The sequence below is a fragment of the Denticeps clupeoides genome, chromosome 18 (assembly GCF_900700375.1).
Source record: "Denticeps clupeoides chromosome 18, fDenClu1.1, whole genome shotgun sequence".
Taxonomy (NCBI): domain Eukaryota; kingdom Metazoa; phylum Chordata; class Actinopteri; order Clupeiformes; family Denticipitidae; genus Denticeps; species Denticeps clupeoides.
In genome coordinates, this window is record NC_041724.1 from 11968001 (window position 1) to 11995984 (window position 27984).

General features: G+C 45.1%; 3 protein-coding genes across 4 annotated transcripts; 1 reads left to right on the forward strand and 2 right to left on the reverse strand.

The window, feature by feature from the left end:
• Positions 1–2976: 2976 nt before the first annotated feature.
• Positions 2977–6494, reverse strand: LOC114768051 (ubiquitin-conjugating enzyme E2 K). Of its 2 annotated transcripts, XM_028960121.1 has the most exons (7): positions 6258–6494; positions 5473–5566; positions 5068–5126; positions 4876–4958; positions 4664–4763; positions 4423–4551; positions 2977–4195 (listed from the first exon to the last, which is right to left on the reverse strand). In XM_028960121.1, the coding sequence occupies exons 1-7, from the start codon at positions 6318–6320 to the stop codon at positions 4121–4123; spliced, it is 603 nt and encodes a 200-aa protein (XP_028815954.1). In that variant the 5' UTR covers positions 6321–6494; the 3' UTR covers positions 2977–4120. The 2 variants fall into 2 exon arrangements, with proteins under 2 accessions (XP_028815954.1, XP_028815956.1); XM_028960123.1 differs by lacking the exons at positions 5068–5126; positions 5473–5566; positions 6258–6494 and having other exon boundaries at positions 4664–4795.
• A 3141-nt stretch (positions 6495–9635) lies between these two features.
• klb (klotho beta) lies at positions 9636–17897 on the reverse strand. The gene is made up of 5 exons (XM_028960915.1): positions 17166–17897; positions 15786–16293; positions 13883–14139; positions 12586–13768; positions 9636–9979 (listed from the first exon to the last, which is right to left on the reverse strand). Exons 1-5 carry the CDS (start codon positions 17895–17897, stop codon positions 9636–9638), a joined length of 3024 nt encoding a protein of 1007 aa, XP_028816748.1.
• Positions 17898–19651: 1754 nt separating this feature from the next.
• On the forward strand, positions 19652–27765 carry taf7 (TAF7 RNA polymerase II, TATA box binding protein (TBP)-associated factor). The gene is made up of 13 exons (XM_028960120.1): positions 19652–19798; positions 19976–20022; positions 20126–20202; positions 20291–20369; positions 20462–20595; positions 20683–20806; positions 21615–21673; positions 22132–22204; positions 22683–22796; positions 22875–23069; positions 26287–26399; positions 27010–27069; positions 27313–27765. Exons 2-13 carry the CDS (start codon positions 20004–20006, stop codon positions 27355–27357), a joined length of 1092 nt encoding a protein of 363 aa, XP_028815953.1. The 5' UTR covers positions 19652–19798; positions 19976–20003; the 3' UTR covers positions 27358–27765.
• The last annotated feature ends 219 nt before the right edge of the window (positions 27766–27984 follow it).

The following is a 27984-nucleotide window of genomic DNA, read 5'->3' on the forward strand; positions in this document are numbered from 1 at the left end:
TGGTGTCTTTAATGTCAGAGTTCTGGGTCATTCTGGAAACCAGGCGACCACAAAGTCACAGGTTCAAACCCCCCGAGTGTCCCTGTTACTAGCGATTGGAAGTTTGCTTAATACAGTAAAATGCACACTAACAGTACAGAGATATATGGAATAAGGATTGTTAAATGTAAAGCAACGAGCGTAACGTGCCGTGACGTACCTCTAATTAGAAACACGGCGAAATAAAAGTGTAGAATCGGCCGGCGCATCTTCGCCCACATCAGTCCGGCTTGCAGACGCGGACAGGACGGTCGCCTCCCCGCCATCCAATAATCGTGGCGCTCGCTCGACCCCAATTAAACCGGACTCCCCGCGCGCGCGCGCGCGCGCGCCCGCGCTCTCGTTTACCGGCGTCCGCGCGCCCTTTAGCGCCTGGCAGCGGGCACGAGCGAGGCCCGCGCGCGCCCGCGGAACCGGAGCCCGGGCTATCGCATGGCCCCGCCGCCGAAACCGGACGCCTGGGCCGAAGCCGCTCAGCCATTCAGCCGTCAGTCAGGCGCTTGGCAGGTGGGCCGGCCGCCATTATGGGAGGCAGGTAAACGGATGAGGTCCGGGAGAGAGAAGTCGCCGGCGCTAATTACGCCCACAGATGCCCCCGAGATACCCCCTGCGGGCGGAGGGGGAGCCAAGTGTGTAGCTCTCGGCGGCTGACGGGGTCAGGCCGGCGTAGGCATTAATGATGCCTCGTTACATGGATGGGAAAATATTCCGCCACTACGCATGCGCGCACACGCACGCAATCCGTTCAAAATGTTAAACCAGCTAAAACGATTCGGTTGAACATGATGCGATCAGTGGCAGTGTGTGACATCAGGCATTTTAGGACCTCAACAATCAGACTGAAGGAGACCAGCGGAGGCCTGGAGGGACTGAATAATGGACCAGCAAGGTGACCCGAGGGGTGTCTGCCCTTCAACTGGTGGCTTTATCAGTGAACTGGCAACTCACCAGGCATCAACAATACAAATTATTATTCAATGTTTAGACAGCAATTGCATTTCCATTTACAGCATTTATCGGACACCCTTATCCAGAGCGACTTACAATCAGTAGTTACAGGGACAGTCCCCCCTGTCTTGCTCAGGGACACAATGGTAGTAAGTGGGATTTGAACCTGAGTCATTTCATTAACCCCTTTTCTCAAGATTAAAACTGGAACCCATGGGCCCACAATTTATATACCCACACGTGATCGTGTGGGCAGGAAGTGGGAGGTTTCCTGCACCACACACATGCAGTGGGGCAGTGGTGGCCTAGCGGTTAAGGAAGCGGCCCCGTAAGAGGACACATTGTCACATTACACGTGTGCTGAGCTGCAGTGTTTCACAATGACAGTCACTTCACTTTCATGCATACGTGTGCAGATCAATTCTCCATTCAGAATAATCTCCATTCAGAAAGCAATAGGCCACCATTGAGCTCGTCTCATTTCATGAAATGAATGAGTAGTTTCCCCTTCTCTCTGTGTGATTTAAAGAAAAGAATAAGAATCAAGTCTATGATTCAAATGCTGCTCCTGTGACCAAATGATGAGCCCTTTTTGAGGGTTTTGAGGACAGGGTCAGGCCAATAATCTTCATATATCAGATGGTCTGGACTTCACTGGAGCGAACACGCTTGTCTATTTACATACATCATGAACCGGCCTGGTATTTTACAGTCATTCAATGTCACTCCCTACTTCATCTCCCCAGGAAGCCGCTGTGTCACTTCAGACTGGAGGACCATGGGATCAGGGAAGGAAACAGCAGAGCAACAGCACAGCCGGATCTGCTGGGCCACAGATACACATCGTCACCCTAAAGGAAAGGTACAAAACGGGCTTTTGTTTGCTGCGGGTGTCGGTATGTAACATGAAGCCCCGGCGGGGTGTATTGTGAGAGCAGGTGTTTTGTCGGCGTGGGGCCGTGGCGGGGGCCGCAGCGAGGCCTTCGGCCTCATTCGCTCACTGTATGGGGGCTCCACACTCAAAATAAACTCATTAACCCCTTTCTCACCAGAACGCCCTGTTGTTGTTGCAATGTGGAGCTTTTTTTTTTTCTGGTCAGGAGGTAATAAATAACTTGTGGAAGGAGTTCAATCCCAGCATGCAGCTCCCCGACTTCAGCCATCTGCTACTGTTTTCCCTGCTTAACTTCCAGATGAATGAACACGTGCAGAAGGCACAGACTCTATTGGAATCCTGTGATCCTGGACAACACATTTCATAGATTCCCCCCATAAATGTTAATTGTTTGATTCGAGCAATTTATTACTAGTCCACCTCAAATTTGTTAGTTTTTCAAAAATGCTAACTTTTGCATTTATTACATAAAAAGTGACGTTTTATATGTTGGTGATTCCAACTTTTTCAGTTAACTCTGTTATTAGAATATTATACACGAACAAATATATTCTAAATATTCATATAGCCAAATCATGGTTAGAGCTGAAGGGTTACCTTTTTATATTATAATGTTATTTTAACGATGACTTTGCATGTTTTATTTAACGTGGGTTTGGACCGTTTTCAGACCATGCTGTGGACCATCTGTTTGTTGCCCAGTTCATACAACACGTGCGCATGCCGGCCGATGAAAGATGATTCCATTCTTTCTTTCCTTTTCAGTGCGAATCCCCAAACTGCCAAGGTGCCACAGAGCACCGTCCCCACACACTTGTCCCCGGTCGCCTTTCATGGCTGCCCACCAAGGGTGGTGGTTAAATGTAGAGGACACGTTTAGCTGTGTCACCGTGTGCTGTGCTGCAGTGTTTCACAATCACTTAAAAAGAGGTACGTGCATGCGCGCACACACACACGGATCTTGAGTTCTACTTTCTGTGGTTATCCTGCACCTTCGAATTCCCAATGGAATTTTTTTTCTCCCCCAGCTCCACAGAATTAGCTCCTCACCCCAGATTTACACAGAGAGGAGAACACAAACACAACAAACACGCTTCGTTCTCTAAAACTTTTATGTCACATATACATACCACGTCAGTGAATGAAATCCATGTAAAAGTGAAAATAAAACGGAAAACACCTCCACGTTCTCTTTATTTCAGATGCTTTTATAAAGCCGAGAGAAGACCGGGAGCGGGTTCTTCTCGCCATCTGGCTGAGCTACCCAGCAAGTCTCCTTTGCTACGGACCTGATAAAAGTTCTTGGGTTCTTCACTCCCAGGAACCTTCAGGATATTTTGTCACGATGCCTTTTTTTTTGTAAACAGTGATAAGTAACTGATAACAGAACTGACCATGACATAAAAAAAATAAAAACACACACAAACATATTAGCAATATGAACCAATGATTTTTCCACATATTTAATTTATACAGACTTTAATGGCTTTATTTACAGATGAACCTTTTATTCTCTTTTCAGGAGTCAGGCATGTGGATCTTTAAATTCCAGTCTTGTTTTGTTCTGTTAATGCGGTCAGTAAATGGTGTGAGGAGGGGGGAATATTTTACTGCTTCATAACGCTGTCATTAAAAACGAGACAGAGGAGAATCTTTCCAAAATGGAAGAAAAGGGTTAGGGACTGGATGTGGACAATTGTACATCGGGAGGTAGTGGACAACAGGCGGAGGAGGTGAAGAGTAGGAATGCAATGGCAATACATCATGTGTCCACTTCAGGCGAAGGTCACATGATTAAAAGGAGAGGACTGATGAAAGGGAAGGAATGATTTTAATTAAAAACAATAAAGGCCACCGGCGGGTCGGAGGGTGGCATGAAGGGAACGTACACAGAGACGGTAGTGTTCTGACGTTAGACCAAGGTCACAGGGCAGATATGGCAACAATCGGGAGATGAAGAACTAAAGCAGGACAGGTAAACAGGGGAATGAGAGGGGTCAAAGATACAGTCTTTGGACTGTGTGTGTGTGTGTGTGTGTGTGTGTGTGTGGGTCGTGCTGTTAAAGCATTCAGCTTTTTTTGGGAGCAGACAAAGGGACATAGACGGGAGAGAAAAGGACTCCTTAGACAGAGAAAGGACAGCAAGGAGCACATGAAGAGTGTGGGAAGGTGCCGGAAAGGGCACAATGGTGAAGATGATGGTCGCAGCCCGAGTGCAGGTTGGCCGTTTGATTGGAATCAGTTGCTAAGCAGCAGCTCTGTTGCCGTCTCCACATCCCAGGATTTTGACGACAATGCCACTATTACTGCATTCTGGAGAAGAAGAAGAGTATTCTAGGAGTCTGGAGATGAAATAGCCCTTAATGATGAGTGCTGCAAACTAAAATGGTTCTGAAAAGGAGGGACTACACAACACACCTCACGGATGACTTAACAAAACAAGTTCAGATCAGGGGTTACTTTGTTTTATTAGAAACATGTTCTCAACACCTTTAATGCAAAAAGCATGCAGCAGGCAGAGGGTTAAAGCCAGCACTTACTTTGTCGAAGCCCATCGCACAGAGCTTGTCTATTTTACGCGTGTATTCTGGACTGGAGACTGGAGCGCCAGCGTAGACGTGGGACCAGAGCCTTGCTGTCTGTTTGAACATCTCTGGGTTCTGCTTATACTGCACAGAAACAGAAGCAAGGAGAGCAATTACACTTCAGGTTATGGATGCATACAAAACGTACGGAGGCGTAGGAGAGCGGCGGGTAAATTCACAAATAAAATGCACTCGCCTGATTCGCCACAACCGCATCCTGTGGGTCGTCTGGCTCAGCTGCTGCCAGTAAAGCCTGTAGAGATAACAACACTGTCCGCAGTGTCATGGCTGCCGCCCTGCAGGCAAATGCATAGTAACACAAAAGTGTCTACTGACGTCATTAGTGCCACTGCTATTGGTCCAATAAACTTTGTTGTTGCGTCAAAACCAGGCAGGAAAAGCACTGACCACTGGTCTTTCAGGATGTCCAGACATATGGCCCCTGTGACGGAACTGATGTTGGGATGCCAGATTTTTGTGATGAACCGAACCTGAGAGAAACCGAGGCCAGGAATAAAAATTCATGAAAAACTCAATTCTGTGTGTTCACGGTCAAATTAGGTGGCGCTGTTCACACGTAGACCCTTGATGCTTGCATACCTTTGGTGGATTGAAGGGGTACGTCTCTGGAATTTTGATTTCTAGCTGATATCTACCACCTGTGGAACAAGTCAAGTTTTCTACTCAAACTTTACACACACACACACAAACAAATCACATGTAATATAGATCTCAGATATATATATATAAATAAACCTTGCTGTACTCTCACTTCACAAAGTGAACCAACATCTGTTGTGTACCTGAGAGCTGAATGAATGATTACAGTCTGTACAGCAAGTCATAAATATTAACTGGGATATTATTACAATTATTGTCTCACGGTCTTGTGATGACACATGAAACGTCTGGAGTACTATTGCAGAAATATAATATCAAATGTCTAATCAAAGCAGCTGAATTTGAATGCAAAATATCCAACAAAGGTGTTCGCAACGTCCAGACCTTCATAGGGCGTGTCCGGAGGTCCTGCTATCTCTCCTCTCAGTTCGGTGAAATTCTCGTCCACTAGGTCGACCTTGATCTGGTTTTTACTTGTCTGTCAAGAAAGCGGGGACAAGAAGGTGGTGGGAAAGGTTACGCGGCACCGCAGAATGTCCTCTACTGCCCTTGTTACATGATCACACCGAACTTATGCGCAGCTCCAAACCATTTCTGCATAATTCACACCGACTTTCCGGCGTCACGCGGCAGCAGAGGCTCGAATTTACTCGAATCATCTCTGAAGAGAGCAATTTCTTGACTTGGCATCCTCAGTGGCCAGCGGTTCTGGAGGAACACGCCTTTTTACAACTTCTGCATCCTGCCAGCAGGGTGGCCGGAGTTTGACATCCGTCCATCCAGCGATCGTCACCCACGCGTCCGGCCACTTTGTACCGGCTGTCAGCCACCTGAAGCCCGGCCGGCGTGCGTGAGCGCTGCCGTCAGCCAGCTGTCCGGGAGATGCGCGTTATTTCCCGCAGCAATAACAACGTCAACAGCGCCTGGCCAAGCTGGCGCTAGCATCGCGGCTAAAAGAACAGGCCCGAGCCTGGCCAACTCTCCCAGTCTGTCACAGCTAAAACACGCCAGAAAACGTAAAATAAAACGGCAATTAGACACGAAGATGGCGGGTGTTGACACGGGGCTCAGCCGCAAGGCTAACACGGTCCGCCAAGCACAGTTAGCCTAGCGCGCTAACGCGGAGAAGAAAAGGCAGGAGTCGGTGTTTTTCCCCCCCGCAGGTTTACCTCTTCGCTTTTGAGGACCTCTTTAAACTCTCTTTTTATCCTCTGGACCGCGATGTAGGCCATGCCGCAGCGTCTCCGGGGTGTGCGCTCAGGCAGCGGGGCGGAATGGTCACGGATGCGGCGGCGGCTGCGGCGGCCTCCGTCCCCCTCTCTCCGTTCGTCACTTCAAACCAGCTGCCCGAGGTGCGGGTCCCGTCCCTACCTTTCTGGAAGCGCTTCTTCGCCAGGTCGGGGCGTGAGGTTCGTGCCGCGCCTTACGCCGAGGGCGCGGCGCCACCTGGCGGCCTGGGAGAAAAATAACGCCGCTTCTGTTTTAATTATTATTTTCACAATTTAAACAGTACAGAACAGGAAGAACCTACGACAAATCCGTTCCCTCCCCCCCTACCCCTACAATGCTGGAGAAAAAAAATAATTCCCTGCCTACAAGCCACAGCAATATTATTATTATGTGGTTAAGTTGGTCGCTGCCGTGTATTGTATGCAGATCTTTTAAGTTCCGGTAAGTCGCAAGGTGGTTCAGACCTGTTTTCTACTTTATTTATATTGTGTGGATTTTTTTAGAATCTGTATACTGTTTATTGTTTGTAAATAATATTTTAATTATATAGATTATTGCTTTTACATTTTACAGTATATATGTCAGTATTTTTTATATACATTTATATATATTGATATTTTAATATACACAATAATGTAAAAAATATTCTTATTCTAAGATTCACGGTTTGGATTTAAAGCTTTGAATGCTGTAAATAGATGTTATGTCACAAATAGTGACATCTTGTGTTGAAATCTGTTCATGTTCAGGGTCCAAACATTTCCAGAAAATTATTCACTTCTTTTTATAAGAGATTATAATTGCTAAAAGCCTTTTCACATAAATGTCTATGCATTTATTGTTAATAAAAGCAAAAATACAAAAATGTGCATTTAAGTAGCCACAAATCAATAATTCAAAACTATTTTTGATTTATTAACACAGGTTACTTTTTATTTACATTAAAAACATGGACCTTAACCATGGACCTTCTCATACATCATACATTTCATGTCATACATTTCCAAGGCAAATGCTATGATGAGAATCAGAAATTACATTTTATATCATATGAGCTAAAGGGTTTAAACTCACATAAAACATAAAAAGTGCTATATGTATGAACATGGAAGAGCACAAAATCATTAAGTCTTATAAAAGTATGTGAGGCTCAACAGACAAGTAGACTGTAAGCTCTTATATTCCACACTGCACAAAATAATGTAACTTTCAAATCTGTGAAATTATGACAATAAATTTGCATTATCTATCAGTCACATTTGGATGCTGCATTACATGAAGATTGTATTAAATAAAACTCGGTCTAAAATGAATTTCAAATCCAATGCATGAATGTATGTTATGTGACACACATACATTTCCTTTTTCTACACATCATATATTACACAATTACAGAGCAATGAGAATGAACAGTTCCACTTAAAAAGGGAGCACAAGCATTTTACCACAAACTTATGACTTAAACTTAAAGAGTATCATAAATATATATAAACAATGTAAATAAAAATAAGGACTGTAATAATAATGTAGTATAATTACATTAAATACTGTCTAGTATAATTAATCTATGTTTCTGTACTAATTTTAAAATAATTATCACTATGAATCTGAGAACAGTTACTCTACATGTTAGATATGTGAAGAAAACTATAAATACAACTAGTGAAATATTTTTGCATCTAACAATCCAGATATCCAGATTTCAACCGTATAAAAAAAAATTTAGGACTGCAAGACAGCCTTGCTGTGAAGAAGGTTTTTTACATTCTGTGCTACTTAGATGACACTCCAGACTTTCAAACTCTCTTCTTCTCCTGACAAGCACCAAGGGCTCCATTCACGTAAACACATACTGCAGGGTTAGGACCAGTCCTGTACCACAAACCTCAGAATACTGAAAACATTAGGCTTTCCTTCAAATGGGACAATTCTAGTACCTATTTGATACAGATCCATGAGACCTAATGATGGGCCTGTTGTCCAAAATCTTTTAGCTTTTGCGAATTCTACATTGACTTTCAGTCTCTTGGCTTTAAACACAACCATTGCAGGCCCACTGTTCCCCCTAGCATTGAAGCTTCACCAGAATCCGCATGGTTCTGTGTCCCTGTTTCAGTACAGAACCAGACATGGCGTGTCCTTCATCCCAAGATCGGAGAGAAGCCTCTGATAATCCGAGACCCGTTTACTCATGCCTGCCCGGCTGGGCTGTCTGGTGTTCTCATGATTATGCGGGTTAAGGCCAGGGTTCCTCGTGCGGAAAACCAGCAATCCAGTAGCGGCCAGCCTTCATTTTCTCGTCGGAAAAAAACAGGCCAGTTGTTGGCACATGCAAAATGGAACGCGAGTGTTTGGGATTTCATAGTTTCTCAGTCGAAACCCTCGATGCAAAAGAGCTTGGACCAGTTCTGCCTCACTGTTTATGGGGATAACTGTGCTGCTCCCTGATGCATGGCTGTACCCTTCAGCAAGTCCCTCCACTAAAGGTTTGGTTTTGGCACATTTGCAGGCCCTGGCTAGAGACCTCAGCCTTGGGGATCCTCCATTCTTCGCCCTCTCCTTGTACTGTCCTTCATTCTTTGCTTCTTCCACGGGTTAATCTGCCATCCGTCAGCGCTTGGCTCTGGTTTCTCTCCTCTTTTCATCAATGCTTTCCATTCTCCTTCCTGCTGCCGCTGTCCTCCTGCCTGCAACTGTCTGATAAGACTTCTGGAATTCATTTCTATGATGACTTTATCGCAAACACTAGTTAGTATTTGAGGTTTGCCTTCATGATCATCTAGTTCACATGTGAGTATATTTTTCACCTGAAATGATGAGAATATGTCAAATGTAGACATGCTACCTTTTCGTACTGTGAATTATCATGCACAGAGCATTTTGCATGAACCGGCTGTTAAAAAAATGCTCATCAATATTATTTATCAAAAGCAAACAGTATCCATATCTGGAATTCTCGTGTGTCCAAGTTTAGCTGAAACACGATGTCCCAATTTGTTCCTTTTTTATCCTGGAGTTAGAGAAACTGGGACACAGTGAGGTCATCTGCGATAAAAATAGTGTTCCAATTCAAAGTCTGTCCACTCAGTATGAATAAAGCAAATATTGGAATATCAGATATTAAAACTTTAATATCTTAATCCCTAGAGGATTTTTTGTAATAATAATAATAATAATAATAATACATGCTTGTATTAAATAAAATGTCTGTGCATGCTCGAATCTATAATCAATGACGTTTTAGCCAAAGCCAGTAAAGCAGCGCGGACACCGACTCGCGCATGCGCACTCGTACCCCCGAACACGGATCGCGGCTGTCAGCGCGACGCGGGTCGCCTGCCCCGCGTCCTCCTCCTGATGGCGTCGCCCAGCACCGCGGTCAGCGCGGCGACGCTGAGCAGGACGCAGAAGCCGAAGAACAGCAGCGCCTTGTTCTCGGCCGCCGCCGCGCAGAGCGCGCAGTCCCGCCGGCGGCACGCGCGCCGCGTCTCGCCGTCGCCGGGGAAACCGCCGCTGCCGATGATGCGCCGGTACACCTCGGCCGAGCCTTTCGCCCGGGACTGGTGCTGCGGGGAGGTGAAGAGGCCGAAGTGAAGCGCGTGTCGGTCCTGCAGGCTCCAGATGTACACGCCTCGGAGCTCCACGCCATCCAGGTCTCGAGCTACAGTGGAGGAAAGGGAGGAGAAGGTGAGAAGGAGGCAGCAGGAGCCCTAGAAATGCCCATAAAGGTTGCCCTTCATGATTATAGCCCAGCCACTGGGAATGCACCTTGTGATGTGTTTCTTGGTGCCCGACCCAAGCCCAGGTTAATGGGGAGGGTTGCTTAAGGAATCCGGCATTAACCACAACAAAACTGGCTTATCTGCTGTTAGTACCCCTATCGGGAGCAGCCAAAGGAAGATCATGTTACATACTGTCTGGAAGACTGGGTGTGAAGGAACTGTTCATCTGACTAGTCTACCAACTTTCTTTCAGCAGGCACTGTATATTCCAGAAAATGTCATCATGTCATACAGTACAGGCCAAAGGTTTGGACACACCTTCTCATTCAATGTGTTTTCTTTATCTTCATGACCATTTACATTGGTAGATTCTCACTGAAGGCACCAAAACTATGAATGACCACATGTGGAGTTATGTACTTAACAAAAAGTGGAGACCTGACCTCCACAGTCACCGGACCTGAACCCAGTCGAGATGGTTTGGGGTGAGCTGGACCACAGAATGAAGGCAAAGGGGCCAACAAGTGCTAAACACCTCTGGGAACTCCTTCAAGACTGTTGGAAAAGCATTTCAGGTGATGACCTCTTGAAGCTCATTGAGAGAATTGAATGGGAAGGTGTGTCCAAACTTTTGGCCTGTACTGTACGTCAACATTGTGGCCACCACACACTTGCTCTCTTGCATTCAGATGCAAGAGGAGAGAAGCTGCATGGCTGCAGCTTGCATCTTCTGCTGACCCCGGGCAGATGTGGCAAGGCCTACAGCACATCACAGAATATAGGGCCACCACGCACACCAACAGCACTGCAGGCAGCCTGCTGGATCTCAATGTGTTCTACACAAGTTTTGACAAAGACATCATCATCCTGAAGTTTGTGGAAGACACTGCAGTGATTGGTTGCATCCCTGGAGGGGATGAACCAGCTTACAGGAGAGAGGTGGACGGCCTGGTGTCATGATGTCAGGACAACAACCTCAACCTCAACACTGATAAGCCGCAGTTTATCCTGGAGCTTTGAGAGGTTGGAGAGGTTGAGCTGTGTAAAGCACCTGGGGGTCCACATCAGTGATGCCACACATCTGGTCAAGAAGGCTCAACAGCGGCTGTACCTCCTGAGGAGGCCGAGGAAGTTTGCATTGTGGAGAACACACTGATTAACTGCACCACCACGTGGTACCGCAACACCGCTGCTGCGGACCACAAACAACCGCGGAGAAGATTATCAGGACTCCGCTGCCCTCTTTGCAGAGCATCTACCACAGCAGAGTCCAGAGGAGAGCAGCCTCCATCTTCAAAGGCTCAACACACCCCCAACCCTTGGGACGAAGGTTCATAAAGTGTGAAATCTAGAACCTGACTAAACAACTCCTTCTTCTCTCAGCTAACAACTGAACTGCCTCAACTGTAATTTTTGCAGTACATCTTGTACATCCCCTCCATCTACCTCCTTGCACATTGCACATCACACTGTAATTTCCTTGTCCCTGTAATATTTATTTCTATCTGAACAAACACTTTAAACTAACTCTGCATTTGTATGCAAAGACAGCATAGAAAGAATTTCATTGTACAGAGAAATGTAATTCCGTACATATGACAATAAACACTTTGAATCCTTTGAAACTTCTGGTGCAAATGTAAAAGGCCCCGTGCAGACAAATAGTGTTCAAAGGCCACAGTGCTACACATGAACTCAGTGCTTGGCAGAACAATATGTTTTCTGAAAGAAATGTGAGCTGTAAAATTTAGTGCATTGTGGCATAACTATGGTCAGATTGACCTTTTATGGTACCAAAGGTCCTTCAAAAAGTCCTACATTAAAGAGTATCAGAATACAAGGCAAGATAAAAGGTAATAAGAAAGTGCTGATCCTGCTGTAAAACACAGTGCCTTTTAACCACATTCATACAGGACACAGATATAAATACACATAAAAGTCATCACACTATGGTGCATAAAACAATATGCCTTTAGGACAGGAAATATGTGTCAGACCTGTATACAAGCACTCATAATTTAGAATATACAATACAGGCCAAAAGTTTGGACACACCTTCTCATTCGAAGTGTTCAGTCATAGTTTTGATGCCTTCAGTTAGAATCTACCAATGTAAATGGTCATGAAAATAAAGAAAACACATTGAATGAGAAGGTGTGTCCAAACTTTTCCAAAAGTGGAATTGAACCTACTGAGATAGTGCATGTGTGCAACCCAAACCAACACCAAAAACATGACTGAAAGATCTATCTTCTGCTTCGTAGCTCCCCAACCTTCCACAGACTTTACAGATGCAGCCTGTACTCATTATGTTATTATTGCAATAAAACAGATAACTCCTAGGATATGTTATAGCAGTGTATCAGACATATGGGTTAGCAAAGGTCACATACACTAGATCTCCCATCAGAATTAGTAAATTAGAATTAAAACACTAATAATCTATCTGCATGGTCAGCTTAGAATCAGCAGTGTTGTGAAAATGAAAACACAAATTGCATGACATTGTTTTCCATAATTGGTACATCTGTACCATAGTTTGCACCTTTTAAAGCTTCTTGAAGGTACTCTGTAATGTAACGCTGCCTCAGCTGGTCATCCTGGGATGCTCCGTCATCGACACCCATTGCTGTGACAACAACAGGCCAAGCATTTCTGTAGCGGTCCTTCACCCACGTCAAGACCTTACGCAGGCCCCAGGGCACGATGGTCTGCCCCTGGGCAGAGATGTGCCAGTTGTGATCGATCATTAGTGTGTATTCATGGTCAAGGGGTGGGGGTTGCTGCTCAGGTTGGCCACCAGTCATTGAGGGTGGGAGGGCTTGGGACACCAGGAATGTTCTGAAGTGGTTTAGGGCTATAAAGTCCATTGTTCCTCTGAGTTTCTGCTTCTCTTGGTCTGTGAAGTGTAAGAGAGGAGATGTCCTAGATTCTGCAAATCCATTTTCTCCCAAATATACCTGCAACCCTGACGGGTGCCGCTCCCCTGTACTGGTAAGGATAGGATCCAGGAAGCGGCCAAGCTCAAAGAACATAAAGCGCCTTGCTGCAGCTTCATGGGACTTTACAAAGGGGTTTGCTGGCTCGCCCCAGTTGGCATGCAGTGCAAAAGAGACCTGGGCCCCATATTGGGGGCGATATTGAGTATCGTAAATGTGCCAGGCTCCTGCGTGAGCCAGGAGAACATGGCGCTCTATCCGCTGTTGTTGCTCTTTGCTCCCGTTGAATGTCTTTGCCAACTGGTTGGGTTCCATGATGGTAATCCACACCGAAACCCAAGCACTGAGCTCTTTGAAACAGAGAGTAGCGTAGCCCTCAAATGCCTCCACCACTCCACGGTTCAGCCAGCCGCCAGCGGCGTAAAGTGGCTCGGGCATGCCCTGTGAAGGAGACCTTTTGTTCCGGTGGTAAAGAGTGACAGTTGCTTTGACCCCCAGTTTGTGGAGCTCTGACAAGACGCAGCGGTAGTACCTGAGCACTTCTGAGTCTACATTTGAAGGGTCACCATGGGGGAGGAGAAGGGACCAGTCCAGCGAGAAGGAATAGTGAGATACACCCACAAGCTGAATAAGGTGGAGGTGCCTTTGAATGGACAGGAAGTCTGTGCACTGGGCGCCACGTGTGCTGAGCGTGACACCAGAAACTGGATGTAACAATCCGTCACCAGAAAAATTCCATCGGTACAAATGAGGATCTCTGAACTGTGGAGAGTATGGATGGAAATTGACCTGCGAGAGCAAAGAGTAAAACAAAAAAAAACATTCTATGAGCAAGGTTCTATGAGCAAGTAAGATAGCATCCATTGTACTTTGTGACATTTAGCTTTTAACCTTTCTGCTTACCTGTAGGATGGAATCAGTCACACCCCACTGAAAATCACAAGGGAAATAACCTTGAATTTTCTCTTGAGGGAAGCCGTTGTCTGTGATTACTTGCTTGTAGAATTTAGCCGTTGTTTTTGGAGCTCTGTTCCGACCAGTGCTGTTGAAGTCCACATGAAAGAGTCCCGTCCTCATGGTGTACCCAAAGTTCCACTCAAAGCCATCCACCAGGGACCAGGCAGTGTAGCCAAACACCGGTACACTATCGTATACTATGGCTGTTGAAACACACACACACACACACACGCACACACATATAAATATTAGTGCTGTCAAAAATAATGCGTCAATCCTTGTGGTTAATGAAGACATGCGCCTGACATCTAACATGGAAGCCACAAAACTCACAGCAAGAGATCCAGTGCCAAAATTGGAGAAGAAAGGAGAAATTTTAGGAGGGAAGTTTAGATATAAAACATTACCTGATGGAACCATTGACAAAATAAAATAATTTGCTCTGATTGCGCAATGCGTGTGAATTCACTTGTCATAGAAGCGCCGCGTCTTACATTTACATTACATTTACAGCATTTATCAGACACCCTTATCCAGAGCGACTTACAATCAGTATTTACAGGGACAGTCCCCCTGGAGCAACTTAGGGTTAAGTGTCTTGCTCAGGGACACAATGGTAGTAAGTGTGATTCGAACCCGGGTCTTCTGGTTCATAGGTGAGTGTGTTACCCACTAGGCTACTACGAGCCCAGCATCTTTAAAATGTCACTTCAGTTCAAAACAGCCGATGGAAACAATTGCTTGCCAGGTTACATTACAGGAATGTGGCACTCATGGGCCAATACCTACACCAGTAAGGAAAAATCTATAATCTTGCTTTGGTTACTTCTATAGCTAAAAACAACCGACCCATGAGCACAGTAGAAGATGATGGAGTAACTGTAATCATCAGGAGACACCTTTTATAGTCTACCCTCATTCAGCAAGCACAGAATGTCGCTCGTACAGCAGACCACCGGACTTCTGTAACAAAAATGACTTTTTTTTGTATTTGCAAATATGATGTGATTCTGTGATAGTAGGTGATAGAAACCTAGTGGGTAACACACTCGCCTATGAACCAGAAGACTCAGGTTCAAACCCCACTTACTACCATTGTGTCCCTGAGCAAGACACTTAATCCTGAGTGTCTCCGGGGGCGACTGTCCCTGTAACTACTGATTGTAAGTCGCTCTGGATAAGGGCGTCTGATAAATGTCATAAATGTAAAAGAGAATAAGCCTGTGGTTTCTTTCTGTAAGATGCATAATTCTGCAAGTGTGTATGTCCGGGTTCAAAGAGGCATATTAAATATTGGTGTGTGAAATATACAGTAGTTCTTTAGAATTATTCCATTTTTAAATACCAAATATATAATATTGTCTTAAGAAGAAAATGTGAACTGTGATTAATCATGATTAAAACAACAAAGGTTTTCATTTGAATTAAATGCAGTTACTTAATGGCAAAATGTGCTATTAATTATTTTATATTTTTGACACCTCTAATAAATATATTTTCATACACACATCTTGGTGCTGTAAGAACATAAATATATCTCTGAAAATCTCAAATTGCTATGCCACAGGGTGTACATGAGGCACAAACGCTCAACATCTTGAAGGAATGTGTGGTTTTAACGAACGAACCAAAAAGATAAAGCAAAAATGGAACAGAAAAGCTGCAAAACATCAAACACATAAAAAATGCAGGACAAGGGACTGAAGGAGAAAAACGAACATGTAAAGGGTTCTAATCTCCCATGGAAAACAAGCATCAGCCATGGGTGATTAGAACCCTTCTGTGTATGTGTCTTCAGAACCTGGCAAGCCCAGGGACAGCCTTGACATCACAGATGTACACAACTTACCTTGAAGCACCTGGTTAATGAACCCCTTCAGGAGGTAAATTGCAACAGTGTCCTCCACAGTCTTGTGTGCATTTGAAAACCAGCCACTTTCAGCAACCAGGATTGCCGGGTTGTCATACTCTAGCTGAATCCATCCAAGGACCTGTCTCAAGTCCAGTGACAACTTCTGGCCGAACAGGGGTAACCCTTTACCCAGGCGTAGAGTATGTGGTCCAAAAGACAGGGCAAAGAAATCAGCTGTGCCCTGGATAAAGAACATTTCCTCTGGAGAAAACTCAGGGATGAGTCCATGGCTTGAGATCTTCAGTGATGTTGGGTAGTCCCCTTCTCCATGTATGGGACCTGCAAACCAGCCAATCACAGCCTCCATGGATTTTTGACAGAGCTCCACATTGGCTGGTGTTGTCCTCACTGGATTTATGGAATGCGATGCCAGAGTGATTGAAACCTGACCCTTCTGGAGTGAGCGGAAGTGGGTGTTATAGACATGCCAGGCTTTGGCATGGGCCTGAAATAAATGAGAAGCATGCCGGTTAAATGGCATAAATTTCATCAAGTAAGGTCAGCAAATCAGGTGATCTCGAGTCAACATGGATCGTCTTTTGAGAACAAGGCCAGAAAAATTCCCCCAAAATAATGCACAAAGTTAATGCAGGTGGAACACTAGGCAGCAATGCATCCAAGGTCCTCCATGTTCCTTGCAAGGAAATCATGGTAAATACCTTACCACAGTGCCAACCACTACATTATAACACAGTACAATTATGAATTGCATAAGTATTGTACCACTGAGACGACTTGAGTGAAGTTCATGTTTAAATGTTACAGCATTCTCGTGGTCTACAGCAGCCTTTACAAGTGGGAGTTCTGTAATCCACTATTAATGAATGTCTTTTGTAGACCTCATGGTTTAGCAGACATGCCAATGGAGTGGACTTTAGACTCCCAAGTATTCCTTCAGTCCAGTCTTTACACATCCACAGTAACCACATAAACCTCAGTATTTCCCGCAAACAGAGCAACATGTTTAGTCTTTTTATAGAATTTGAATTTGGTTTGTGATACATTTTTGTAATGATGTGGATTAAAGTACATAACTAATTGATGTATACAGGCCTTGCAATATGTCTGTGTATGTACTTGTTTGGGGGAATTTATCAACCTCATATTATACCCGAGGTGCTCTAGGAATAGATAGAAAGTCTTGCTTTAGGACGATGACACTGTGGCCAAAGTTCACAGATGAGTGTGTGAATGTCAGCACCACAACTGCGATCAATCATGTTGCCATTGTCCCATTATTGCTGCCCTTTACCCAGAAATCCTCATTTGGAGTAACCCCCCCCTCTTTTAACAAATGACTCTTGACCAGTGACTCACCCTTATGAGGTTGTGAGCGACGACGTATGGGGCCGCGGGGTCACTGGTCCCCCCAGGAGCATGCATGCCTGTGCCATAGCCTTGCACTGCCATCAAGTAGGGGTTGTGCATGGTGAGCCAGTACTTCACTGATCCCCCAAATGTCTGGAAGCAGAAAGCAGCGTAGCCCGCAAAAATCTCCACCATGCTGTGGTTTGTCCAGCCCCCATAGCGCTCTTGCAGGACCTGCGGAAGGTCCCAGTGGAAGAGGGTGACCACGGGCTGGACGCCCCTCGCTTTAAGTCTGTCAATGAGGAGTCTGTAGTGTGTCACCCCGGCTGCATTGGGAGAGCCAGTTCCATTAGGGAAGAGCCGTGGCCAGGATAGGGAGAAAGCATAGAAATGTGTCCCAAGGTACGCAACCGCCTCAACGTCCTCGTTCCAGCGCACATAGCTGTCGCTCGCGGTGTCAGCTGTCGAACTGCCCCGTGTGTGGGTGAAGTGGTCCCAGATGGAGGGTCCTTTCCCATCCTGATTCCAGGAGCCCTCCGTCTGGTGTGCGGACGTCCCGACACCCCAGAGGAAGTCTGAGGGGAAGGTTTCATGCAGGAAGGCACTCTCGTTTGGTCTTGAGGAGTGAAGCCACTGTCTACGCCCCTCTCCGAAGGAGCAGGATGCACGGTCCGAGAAACACACCGCCAGGGCCAAAAAGTGGAAGAAGCAGGGTACTTTCAACTGGACAAAGACAATCATCCTTGAAGGTAAAAAAAAAAATGATCGTTTATGAGATTAAACCTCCACAGAGAGCAAGACGCCCATGGCTGATGACGTAGAAGTGCTGGGCGAACCTTCAGACTGATCTGCTCTTGGTTGCTGTCTCACAGTTATACCCCTTCTCCCTCTCTCTCTCTCTCTCTCTCTCTCTCTCTCTCTGACTAAACGTAAGGAATATCTCATCAATGATTAACCTGAACTCTGATCCCCAACTTCATGACAAGCTCCCCCCGCCGCCGCCACCTCTCCTTGTTCCACCGCATCCCTCGGTGCCTCCAGTCATACACATAATGTCGTTACTCCTGACCTTCCTCGACTCACCGCTGCGTAGATGGCGATGACTTTTCTCTTCGTCCCAGAGACCCCGGAGAGCCAGCGGCACGATGTGGTTTTGACGTTTATTTGGAAGGTCAACACTAGGGCACAGACATAGCAATTACTTCTATTTTTATGAAAAGTGACAATAACACCTGTAATGAAATTGGAAAAGATTAATATTTGAAGACCAAACCCCGCTGTGTACTTTGTGAGTACAAACACAAAGGATGAAGTGTTTTTATGAGGCAGATCTGTCTTAGCTGCCGGCTGCACTGTCGTCAGTCGGATTGTTATCGGCCGAGTCTGATGGCCACAGGAAGCGGCAGAAAGAACATTTGGCCATTCAACTCTGAGCCTAAGTGAAATGTATGGTTAAGGCAGAGGAAACAGTGGCGTCAAACCCGAGCGTCCGAGATTACATTTAAATCAATAACAAGTGTTGTGTTTGCGCTTAGTGAACTTTGGCTTTCCTACTTGCCCGGCAGAGAAGAACCAATGTGAGTGGCCGCTGCGTTTACAAAGGTGCTGTTCGGCATCAAGAGGCTTCTGGCTCACGGTGACATAGGTATGGGGACCCTGCTGGTGTAACTATGGAACCAGGAAAGAGGTGACGCACAGAACATCCGTGCAGTTGTTTGTGAGATGGTTTGAGAAGATTAATGAATGTTTGCTTAAAGGAATATGGGTCTGCCAGTGAAAACTGGTGGTCATGATAAGATAGTGAGAGCCTAATCTAACTCAAGACCCTAAAACATTTACCTTCAGCCTTACTCTGATTGCAGGTCACAACTGAACCGGTCATAAACACAACAATGATCTAAATAAATACAAAAAATATACTGCATGCATTATGTTTTCACCTTTCAGTATAATTAAAGGTGTCCACAGCATACACATTTAGAACAATTACAAAAACCTGTATAACCTTTATCTACAAATAACAATTGTACAAATGATATCTAAAATACTGTATATAAGATTATCTACAAATAACAATTGTACAAATGATATCTAAAATACTGTATATAAGATAAGATGTTCCTGCCTTAAAAATCCTGAAACATGTTCCAGGGGGGTCTGTTCCTGAAACCAACAGACATGTACCAGTGCACCTCGAAAAATAAAATAAACATCACGAAAAGTGTTTGATTTTGATTTTTTTAATTGAATAAAAAATTTAAACCTTCAGCCATAACCTAGTATTATAAATGAACACACTTTTCAGACCATCTGTACTGTATATAACTTTTAATATTCCAACATTAAATATCTGTAATATTATGCTGGTATGCAATCAGTACATTGATTAAACGTTTGAAATGAATATAAATCTTTTTACAGAATTTGTGTTGTGACTCCAGTCCAGCAGAGGGCGACAGGAGGACTCTCACATCGAGGCGCTGCTCTTCCTCAGCCCAGTGACGACCGCCGATTCTCAGCCGAGGAGCGTCCGGCAACAAATCTAGGGGAAATGTCTTTACTTCTCTCCGTCTGGATCCGATAAGGTTTCACCTCCAGCGGTTTTAGTCGCCAAGTTATCTAGTTAACTAACTTATCTAGTGGTAAGTGATTCACAACGTTTGATTTCCTTTTGGGCAGCTGCTGTCTCGATGCTAGTGTGTTCATTTTCACACGATATTTGCTCATATCCCTTTTATTTCAGACAATCTGGAAGAATATTAATGTATTATTATTTGCAAATGTATTATTATTGACTTATACTTTTTTTTTGTGCATAGATTGAAGGAAAGTGAAATCTGCATCAGAATGACCTCCAAAACAAAAGGTGTGACCCTCATTTTACACTGAAATGTGTGTGTTTGTTTTTTGCGCTGCATGTGCCATGACGTGGTTATTTATCAGCGTGTTCTCATTTTCCTATCGCTCAGTGGGCAAGGTTGGGTCTAAAAACAAGGACGATGCCCCACACGAGCTGGAGAGTCAGTTTGTTCTGCGCCTGCCTGTGGTAAAACACTCTATTCTGTATGTTTTTATCAAGCTTTGCGACTCTAAGTGAAAGTTTCCCGTTAAGGATGTCCCTGCGTCCCTCACAGGAGTATGCATCAACAGTCAGGCGGATTGCGCAGTCCAGCAGCATGAACCAGAAGGATAGGCTGACCATAGAATTGCATGGTACCAACCCGGAATTATCAAGCCACCAGGCATCGCATGTTCATGTAGCGCCGACCTTTTTATTAACTGTGATCAATCTCCTTATCCTGAAGCGGACGGCCGCCACGGCATCGTGAGGGTGGATCGTGTGCCTTTAGCTTGCAAGCTGGTAGATTTGCCCTGCATCTTGGAGTCCCAAAAAACAGTGGACAAGAAGACCTTCTACAAAACCGCTGATGTCTGCCAAGTATGGTCATCCAGAAAATAGAGTCACACAGCACTCAAATCCAACCGTTTTGTATTTTTGAAATGACCTGATCCTGTTTGTGAGCAGATGCTGGTGTGTACCGTGGACGGTGACCTTTACCCCCCACTAGAAGAGCCCACTGGCACTGCAGATGCTAAAGGGAAGAAGAAGGATAAAGACAAAGACAAGAAATTTGTTTGGAATCATGGCAGTAAGTGTCTGCGTCCTGTTGAGTAATTAATATAATGTAATGATGTAATTAATCATCCTAGAAATGATTATTTTATTCTGCCATTTCACCTTGATGCCATGAGCATGTTAAATATTATAAAATGTATATATAATATAATAATAAATACGGTTTTCTATACTCCATGCTGCTCATATTTAAACCTATTTGCAATTATTACACAGTTATAACCCAAACTTATATAATACAACACTGTCATCATATGTGTGTGTGTGTGTGTGTGTGTATGCGTATACATTAGTCCTTTAAATTCTGTGTGATCCTTGCACAGGGAGGGCTAGTATGAATTACAAAATGTTTCTATTCTATATTTTCTCATATGGGTCCATATGCAGATGAAGTGAGGTGACATGACATATATTGCTATACCACATTTATGGCCTAGTGGGCGCTGTACTACTGCTGTAAATTGACTGGTATTCTTCTTACAGACATCAGGATATGTTTTGTTATCTTGTATTGGGATGCACATAATTACCCGTATTACTGCATGTTCATAAAAAGTTTTTTATTCAACATTTCTTTACATATTATTATAGTGTGACCTCCGGTTAGAATTGTGAAGTTATTGGTAGCAATTTCATAATGTTATTTAAACAGTATTAGGACTATACTGTACTGTTATATTTGTTCTCTCTCTATGTTGCCTTCAAACCATTTTGCTCTTCAATTTTTGTACCTTTACATGTGTCCTAAAGGCAAGAAGCCCTGTTGTTGCAATAGAGATAAATGTGCTGTCTTCTTCACTGATTAATGTTCTGCCCTCCAGTCACGTGTCCCTTAAAAAACACCAGGAAGAGGAGATTCAGGAAGACGGCCAAAAAGAAGGTAGGGTCACCGCTTGTCAACCTTTTTCTTTTTTTTTTCTGTCCATATTTTGTGTCGAACAGACCCTTTGGGCGATTTATCCAAATGTTTGTGTTGACGGAAGAGGAACGACGTGGCTATGAAATTATGACGCGAGGCGCTAAGATTTACATATAAATAAAGCCCTCAATCTTGGTCCTGACCCCCTTGAGGTGTCGGGTGGAAAGTAATTTCCCTCTGGCTCTGATGGACGTACGAGCAGGAGAGGCAGAGAAAGGAGCCCCGCCCGTCGCTTGCATAAATCTCCCGTAAGCGCACTATCGATTCCGCTCCCTGCTCTAATCACTAATGTGCTCTCTGGCCACGGGCCGAGGCCGTGCTGGGATCACAGCGCCTCTGCTGTGGTTGTGTGTGTGTGTTTTTTTTTTTTTTGTTGTTTTTTTGTGACCTACTGACCAATCAGCTGTTTTCTCTTGCAGTATATTGAATCTCCTGATGTGGAGAAGGAGGTGAAAAGGCTGCTGAGCACCGACGCCGAGGCGGTCAGCGTCCGTATCCTTATAATCACTGGATCTTGACACACACACACACACACACACACATGACCCTTACACACTCACAAACTCCCATACACTGTAACCTCCACACTATAAACATCACCATTATATCCTTGGTACTAATGCAGAAACAGTTGGTTTCACTTTTTTTTTTTTTTTTTGCTTCGCTCCAATCCATTGTGCTAAAAATCTGGATGTCCGGATGTCTATTCTGCTCCGTCCCGGTTCTCCCACGTTAGTGCAGCTCAGCACTCCCACTGCAGCAGCAAAATGTTAGTGGGACGTTGCAGTAAAATGCTGCTGCTGTGGGTTTTAATCTGGTTTTTGTTTGCTAAGGTGTTTAATCCAGCACGTGGATTCAGACCCAGCAGTGTCGCCAGGCCGTTGCTGTGTCTCTGAGGTGCTGATCGGGGTGAAGTAGAACCTCACCAGACCAGGTTTTTATTATTATTTTAGCCTTGACTAATGGGCAGGATGGGAGGTGATTGCGGAGGACGAGTCTAAAGAGGCGGAAATTAATGGATCGTTGGGCAACCTGGACTCCTCACCTGGCACCTCAGGGCATAAAATGGGCCACGGGTCATCAGGTAAATAGTTTATGATGTGTCTTTGTACACTAATATAGACCACAGCACACAGTTTTAATAAAACTCCCTCTCTCTCAGCCCAGAGAGATGAACTGCGGGAGATTTTCAACGACATCAGCAGCAGCAGTGAGGAGGAGGAGGACTATGTTGATCGGCACGATGACGAAGATCTCAACATTGTTGACACAGAGGACGACCTGGTCGGCCAACTGCACGACAAGCTCAAGGAGTCCGACTCCGCACGCAGCCAGAGCAGCAGGAACAACCAGATAGGTGAGAGGAGTGTGTGAAGGGAAATCAAGGTATCCTGACTTCATTCATTTAAAGGTCCCATCACATGAAGAAAACATTTTGCTTTTATATAGGTCCCCTAACACTGTATCTGAAGTCTCTTTCTGAAATTCCACCATGGTGCAAAAAAAAAATACAAAGCATGAGAAATGGGAGGGAACAAATTCCAGAGCTGCTGCTCTCTGAACAGTGAAGCTGAATGGCCAAAGCACTCTTTACACCTATCACCATTTCTAGCCACTGCAGGACCATAGACAGGCTAGGGGAACTCATATTAATGTTAAATAATTTCTCAAAGTGACATTTTCATGATAGGGGATCATAAATCAAGCCCTCAACTTGCTTAACTTTTGCAACAAACCAGTACAGTGCAGCGTTTCTTAGTTCTAGTCCTGAAGGAACATTATAAACTGAAATATCACAACATTTGTTCATGTAGGGCTGGAGCTGAGTCCAGGACTGGAAACAGTAGAGCCAACACAAATCCTGTGTTTGCTCGAATATCCCTCCATGCAGTGCTGTAGGTAGTAGTTGACAGCCAGGCTGTGGAGGTGTGAACCTTCACTGGTCTCATAATTTGATTTGATCACGATTATCGGTGCCCCAATTCTCGACGCATCCCAAATTTTTTTTACATTACTTCACATGATGTTTTCGAATACGAGAGTCAAGGTCTTGCTGACCCGTGTGGGCGCTTTGATTTGCTACAATGAGCAGAAATTCTGTCTGCACTTCTGAACACAGACCTTTTTTTTTACGCTCATTGGAGCAAATCTAAATGCTTCTTCTTAAAAAAAAAAAAAAAAAAAATCGGCAAGCATTGTCATCGATTTAGAATATAATCGATTATGTTCTGCACCGTGTTCTGCATCGATGCAGAATCTTCCACGTCTGCATTGATTACACGATTAGTTTCGACACCCCTAGTGGACCACACGCAGCATGATGCATAAAGACAATGGAGGGATTGTTTTAAAAGAAAGACTGAGTAGATCGTCTGAAGGACGCGCACCTCTGTTAGCGTCTGTGAATATTAAATACCTGCCAGCACGCCACCGGTGGTGTCGCCCTTTCAGATGCTCTACTCAGTCCTTCATACTGAACAATGTAGTCCGATCCAGCGTACAGTACGCGATCAGGTTTACATGGTGATCAGTATATGATCAGTTGCGTAGCCCCAGCACCTGACCGGCACCGTCGTGTACATTTGAGGTAGTCACGGACACAATCGTGGGGTAAATAGAACCGTGTATTAAATCATGGCTGGATGTTCAGAGGTGTACCTGGCACCCGCTTCCTGAATTTAGCTCGGAAAGTTCAGGAGCGCCGCCGTCGTCAGGGAGACCTGAAAGGAAAACAACCCTGTGAAGTGTATGAACATTCAGCGGAGCCTCCCACTCAGATACAGGAGGGGGTTCCGGACCAATTTGTCAGAGGCAGATGAAAGCGCTTCCTGCTCGTGCAGGTGCTCCGCTTACGCTGCCAGAAACCCCGCCCTCTTTTCGGGTTTATTTAATGACACCCCCTCCGGTGCTGGTGTGGCACCGACTGCGAGGAGGGGTGAACCTGCAGCCCCTCGGAGGGAGCGAAGCGCGTCGTGGCTCAGCAGCTGTTACCCATCCAGCCGCTAAGCGGAATGAATGACGTTAATGCTTCCCGGCGCTCCACTTTCATTAAGCCTTAAATGAAATGTTTAAGCCAACATGCGCGGTGTCAGTTCTGAGCCTTCGGGCCGTATATTAACAGCGTTAAGCCATTATGGAAAAGCGTCTTACATTACAGCGGCATGCGGTGCGTGCAAGACGTCCCGAGAGTCGTACAGAACTACAAACTTTTTGCAAGGACAAAGCTACACAAAGCATTCACAAGCGGTGATACTACTCAGTACGGCCCTAACTTTTGCTTCAGTCCTTTTCATTTTTTGGTGTATTTTGTGTCTGGCAATGATGGGGACTTAAAATCTTGCTTAAAACTTCAATGATCACCATCATATTTCCAAAGCACTATTATACAAGTTGAGCTCGTTTGCTAGTCTGAGATCAAAAATGGCTTGAGAAGAATGACTTGGTAGTTGTCTTCCCTTTTTGTTCCTGTGTAATTATTTCTGTCAGATGATAGTGAAGTGAATGTCATTGTGAAACACTGCAGCACAGCACACGGTGACACAACGAAACGTGTCCTCTGCTTTTTAACCCATGAGCAGTGGGCAGCCATGACAGGTGCCGGGAGAGTAGTGTTTGGGGAAGGTACCTTGATCAAGGTGTCGCCTTGACCGGCCATCTTCTGATTACGGGTCCGTTTCCTTACCTGAGGCAACCACTTCTGCCTCATGATCTTAAGATGGGAGGAGCTGTTCCACTGTTTAGGTCTACTTTCTGTCCTTATAAAAAAAACTGCACCATCAGTGGACATTAAAAGCATTATCTTGGTTAAAATCATCTTGAAAACAAGTCAAACCAAACATGCAGATAGATTGTCACCCAGGAACCAAGGAAAAGTGAAGTGATTGTCACTGTGATACACAGCACAGCACATGGTGTGAGTGGGCGGCCATGACAGGCGCCTGGGGAGCAGTGTGTGGGGCACCTTGGCGGGTCGGGATTCGAACCAGTAACCCTCTGATTACGAGGCCGTTTCCTTAAACGCTAGGCCACCACTGCCCCAGTTAAAGCTTATAGCACCTGCTATCCCCAGGCTATCTCCCATCCAAGAACTTAACAGGCCCAACCCTCCTTAGCTTCAACCCCGATCAGGTGAGATCAGACGTTCTTCGGCTGGTATGACCATATGCCATATGTATCTGTGTGGATCTGTTGCCTTTTTTGTGAAGAAGCTGACTCATTAGCCCAACCCCCAACCTGACCTATAACCCCGAACATGTCATACATACAACAACATCGGCAACAAGTCGGTGGTTGTGCTCCCGCAGCAGTAGAACCTCATAAAGCAACTACAAGAAATCCTCTCTACATTGCACATTTCTAATGAAAAGAGAAGGCTGGAGAACAACGAGGTGTTCAACGCACGCCGGATGAGAATTAGACTCCAAACAAGGCCAGCGGGGAGTTACAGCGCCACTTATGGAGGGGGGGGGTTAAAAAAAAAAAAAAAAAAGTCCTCTGCTTCTCGTGTGGCTTGAGAACATACCCTGTACTGGTGGTATATTCGATTGTTACGGTTGGACCATTTGCCCCTGCAGTGATGGAGTACCAGGGCCAGATCAACAACCTGAAGGCCAAGCTGCAGGAGACCCGCGCCCGCAAGAAGCAGCAGGAGGAGCTCATCATGAAGGTGGAGAACCAGGCGCTGAAGGTACATGCACATTTACCTACACACACTCACACACACACACACACACACACACACACACACTTTCCCCTTCTGCATAGATGTTTGATGTGAAGCATAACCTTTTAAAAATCACCATATAGAACTCATAAAAAAAGCCCAACCGCAGGCAACTTTTCAGCCAGTTCCTTTTTTTTTTTTCTTGCTGTCTTTTTCTCTCTCAGGCATAAATATTACATTTTCACCATCAGCTCTTTTCTGCGTTTCTCACAAAAAAAAAAAGGCATAAAAATTCATGGCTGTTCCAGCTACTCCTTTGGGAAGATTTACAGTGTGAAACATTCAAAGACATCTCCCCGCCCCCACCCCTCTGCTTTATCCATTCACTCTCCTCTTCTGGGCGTCCGTAGCCTCCGGATGCCGCGCAGCCGGGGCTCCGGCCGGCCTTTCCTTATTACAGTCAGCGGGACAGGGAAAGGTCAAGCCTGTCCGGCCTCTGAAGGCCGACCGCACGGAGATGCGTCCAGGCAGCGCAAATTGCCGACATCAAAACGCAGGCGCATCCGTTTGATTCCGATCTAACTTTCCTCCCTCCTCCCCACCTAATCCTCCTCTTCGTCTCTCTCTTCTCCAGAATCGCTTCCAGGCCCTGCTGAACGAAATCATTCTCCAGGAGGAGCGGGAGATGGAGCAGGTAAGGCTGGGTGGAGCCTCTCTTCACACTCGTTTACTTCGGCTGAAGCGTCACCCCCCCCCATTTCCTTCTTTTATTTTGAACGAGGCCCAATCACGAGATGATGAATTGGCATTTCGGACTCTCGCGTTCAGCCTGATTTACGAACGGATTGTTTCTTTAAAGAATTGTTAATCGTTACCCAATTATACCCCGGCCGCACTCATCTGTTATCTCTTCTTCTTTTCTTCTTTTTTTAAACAGCTGGCCTCTCTTCAGGAGCAGCTTGACTCCCTCATTGAGAAATGATGCCAGTGGGGGGCAGTGACGAGTCACTCGAGTGACAGCCGAGACGCGCGGTGGCAGATCTGACTTCTGCATAAATCATCTGCTTTTTTTTTATTTGTATTTTTTTTATTCACTACAAACCAGAATTTTGGTCCAGCCTTTATTTTTTTTACCAATAAATGATGCGCTTGCAAGAATTGATGCAGTGAATCTGGTCAGGCTGGTTGTTAGGCTGGTTATTTGAATGAACCTGGTACATAAACTATGACATCCATTCAGTTACACTTACAGTACTTTTTTTTTTTTACCCTTCAAGTCATTACCCCAAATCAGTGAAATTTGTTAAGTGTTTTTAATGTTTTCTTGCTATAAATATGTGGGGGGAAAGCAGTGTAATATTCTAGACTGCTGAACTGTATGTTGTTTTTATGTTTTAACACGACCTGGACGGGTGAATAAAAATTGTTTACAAAAAAAAATACAGGTTTGCTCCCGTTTGATTATTTAACATGTTCTCGGAGGATTGGCTTCCTGATTCTGGAAGAATCTCGATCAGTGTTCTCAGATCCAGCTCCCAGGTTAGCGGCCTCCCAGGATTTTATCAGGGATTACGCTGGAGATCCCGAGCAGGAGGGTGTGGGGGATTAA

Excerpts from the sequence above, each read along its gene's own strand:
- klb (XM_028960915.1), bottom strand. The coding sequence starts at position 17,897 with ATGATTGTCTTTGTCCAGTTGAAAGTACCCTGCTTCTTCCACTTTTTG. Across the intron at positions 14,140-15,785 it reads CATTAACCAGGTGCTTCAAG|CCATAGTATACGATAGTGTA; the intron begins GTAAGTTGTGTA and ends GTGTTTCAACAG. Across the intron at positions 13,769-13,882 it reads TGACTGATTCCATCCTACAG|GTCAATTTCCATCCATACTC; the intron begins GTAAGCAGAAAG and ends TTGCTCTCGCAG.
- taf7 (XM_028960120.1), top strand. Across the intron at positions 21,674-22,131 it reads GGAAGACGGCCAAAAAGAAG|TATATTGAATCTCCTGATGT; the intron begins GTAGGGTCACCG and ends TTTCTCTTGCAG. Across the intron at positions 26,400-27,009 it reads TGGAGAACCAGGCGCTGAAG|AATCGCTTCCAGGCCCTGCT; the intron begins GTACATGCACAT and ends TCTCTTCTCCAG.
- LOC114768051 (XM_028960121.1), bottom strand. The coding sequence starts at position 6,320 with ATGGCCTACATCGCGGTCCAGAGGATAAAAAGAGAGTTTAAAGAGGTC. Across the intron at positions 4,959-5,067 it reads ACCCCTTCAATCCACCAAAG|GTTCGGTTCATCACAAAAAT; the intron begins GTATGCAAGCAT and ends GGTTTCTCTCAG. Across the intron at positions 4,764-4,875 it reads GACATCCTGAAAGACCAGTG|GGCGGCAGCCATGACACTGC; the intron begins GTCAGTGCTTTT and ends ATTTGCCTGCAG.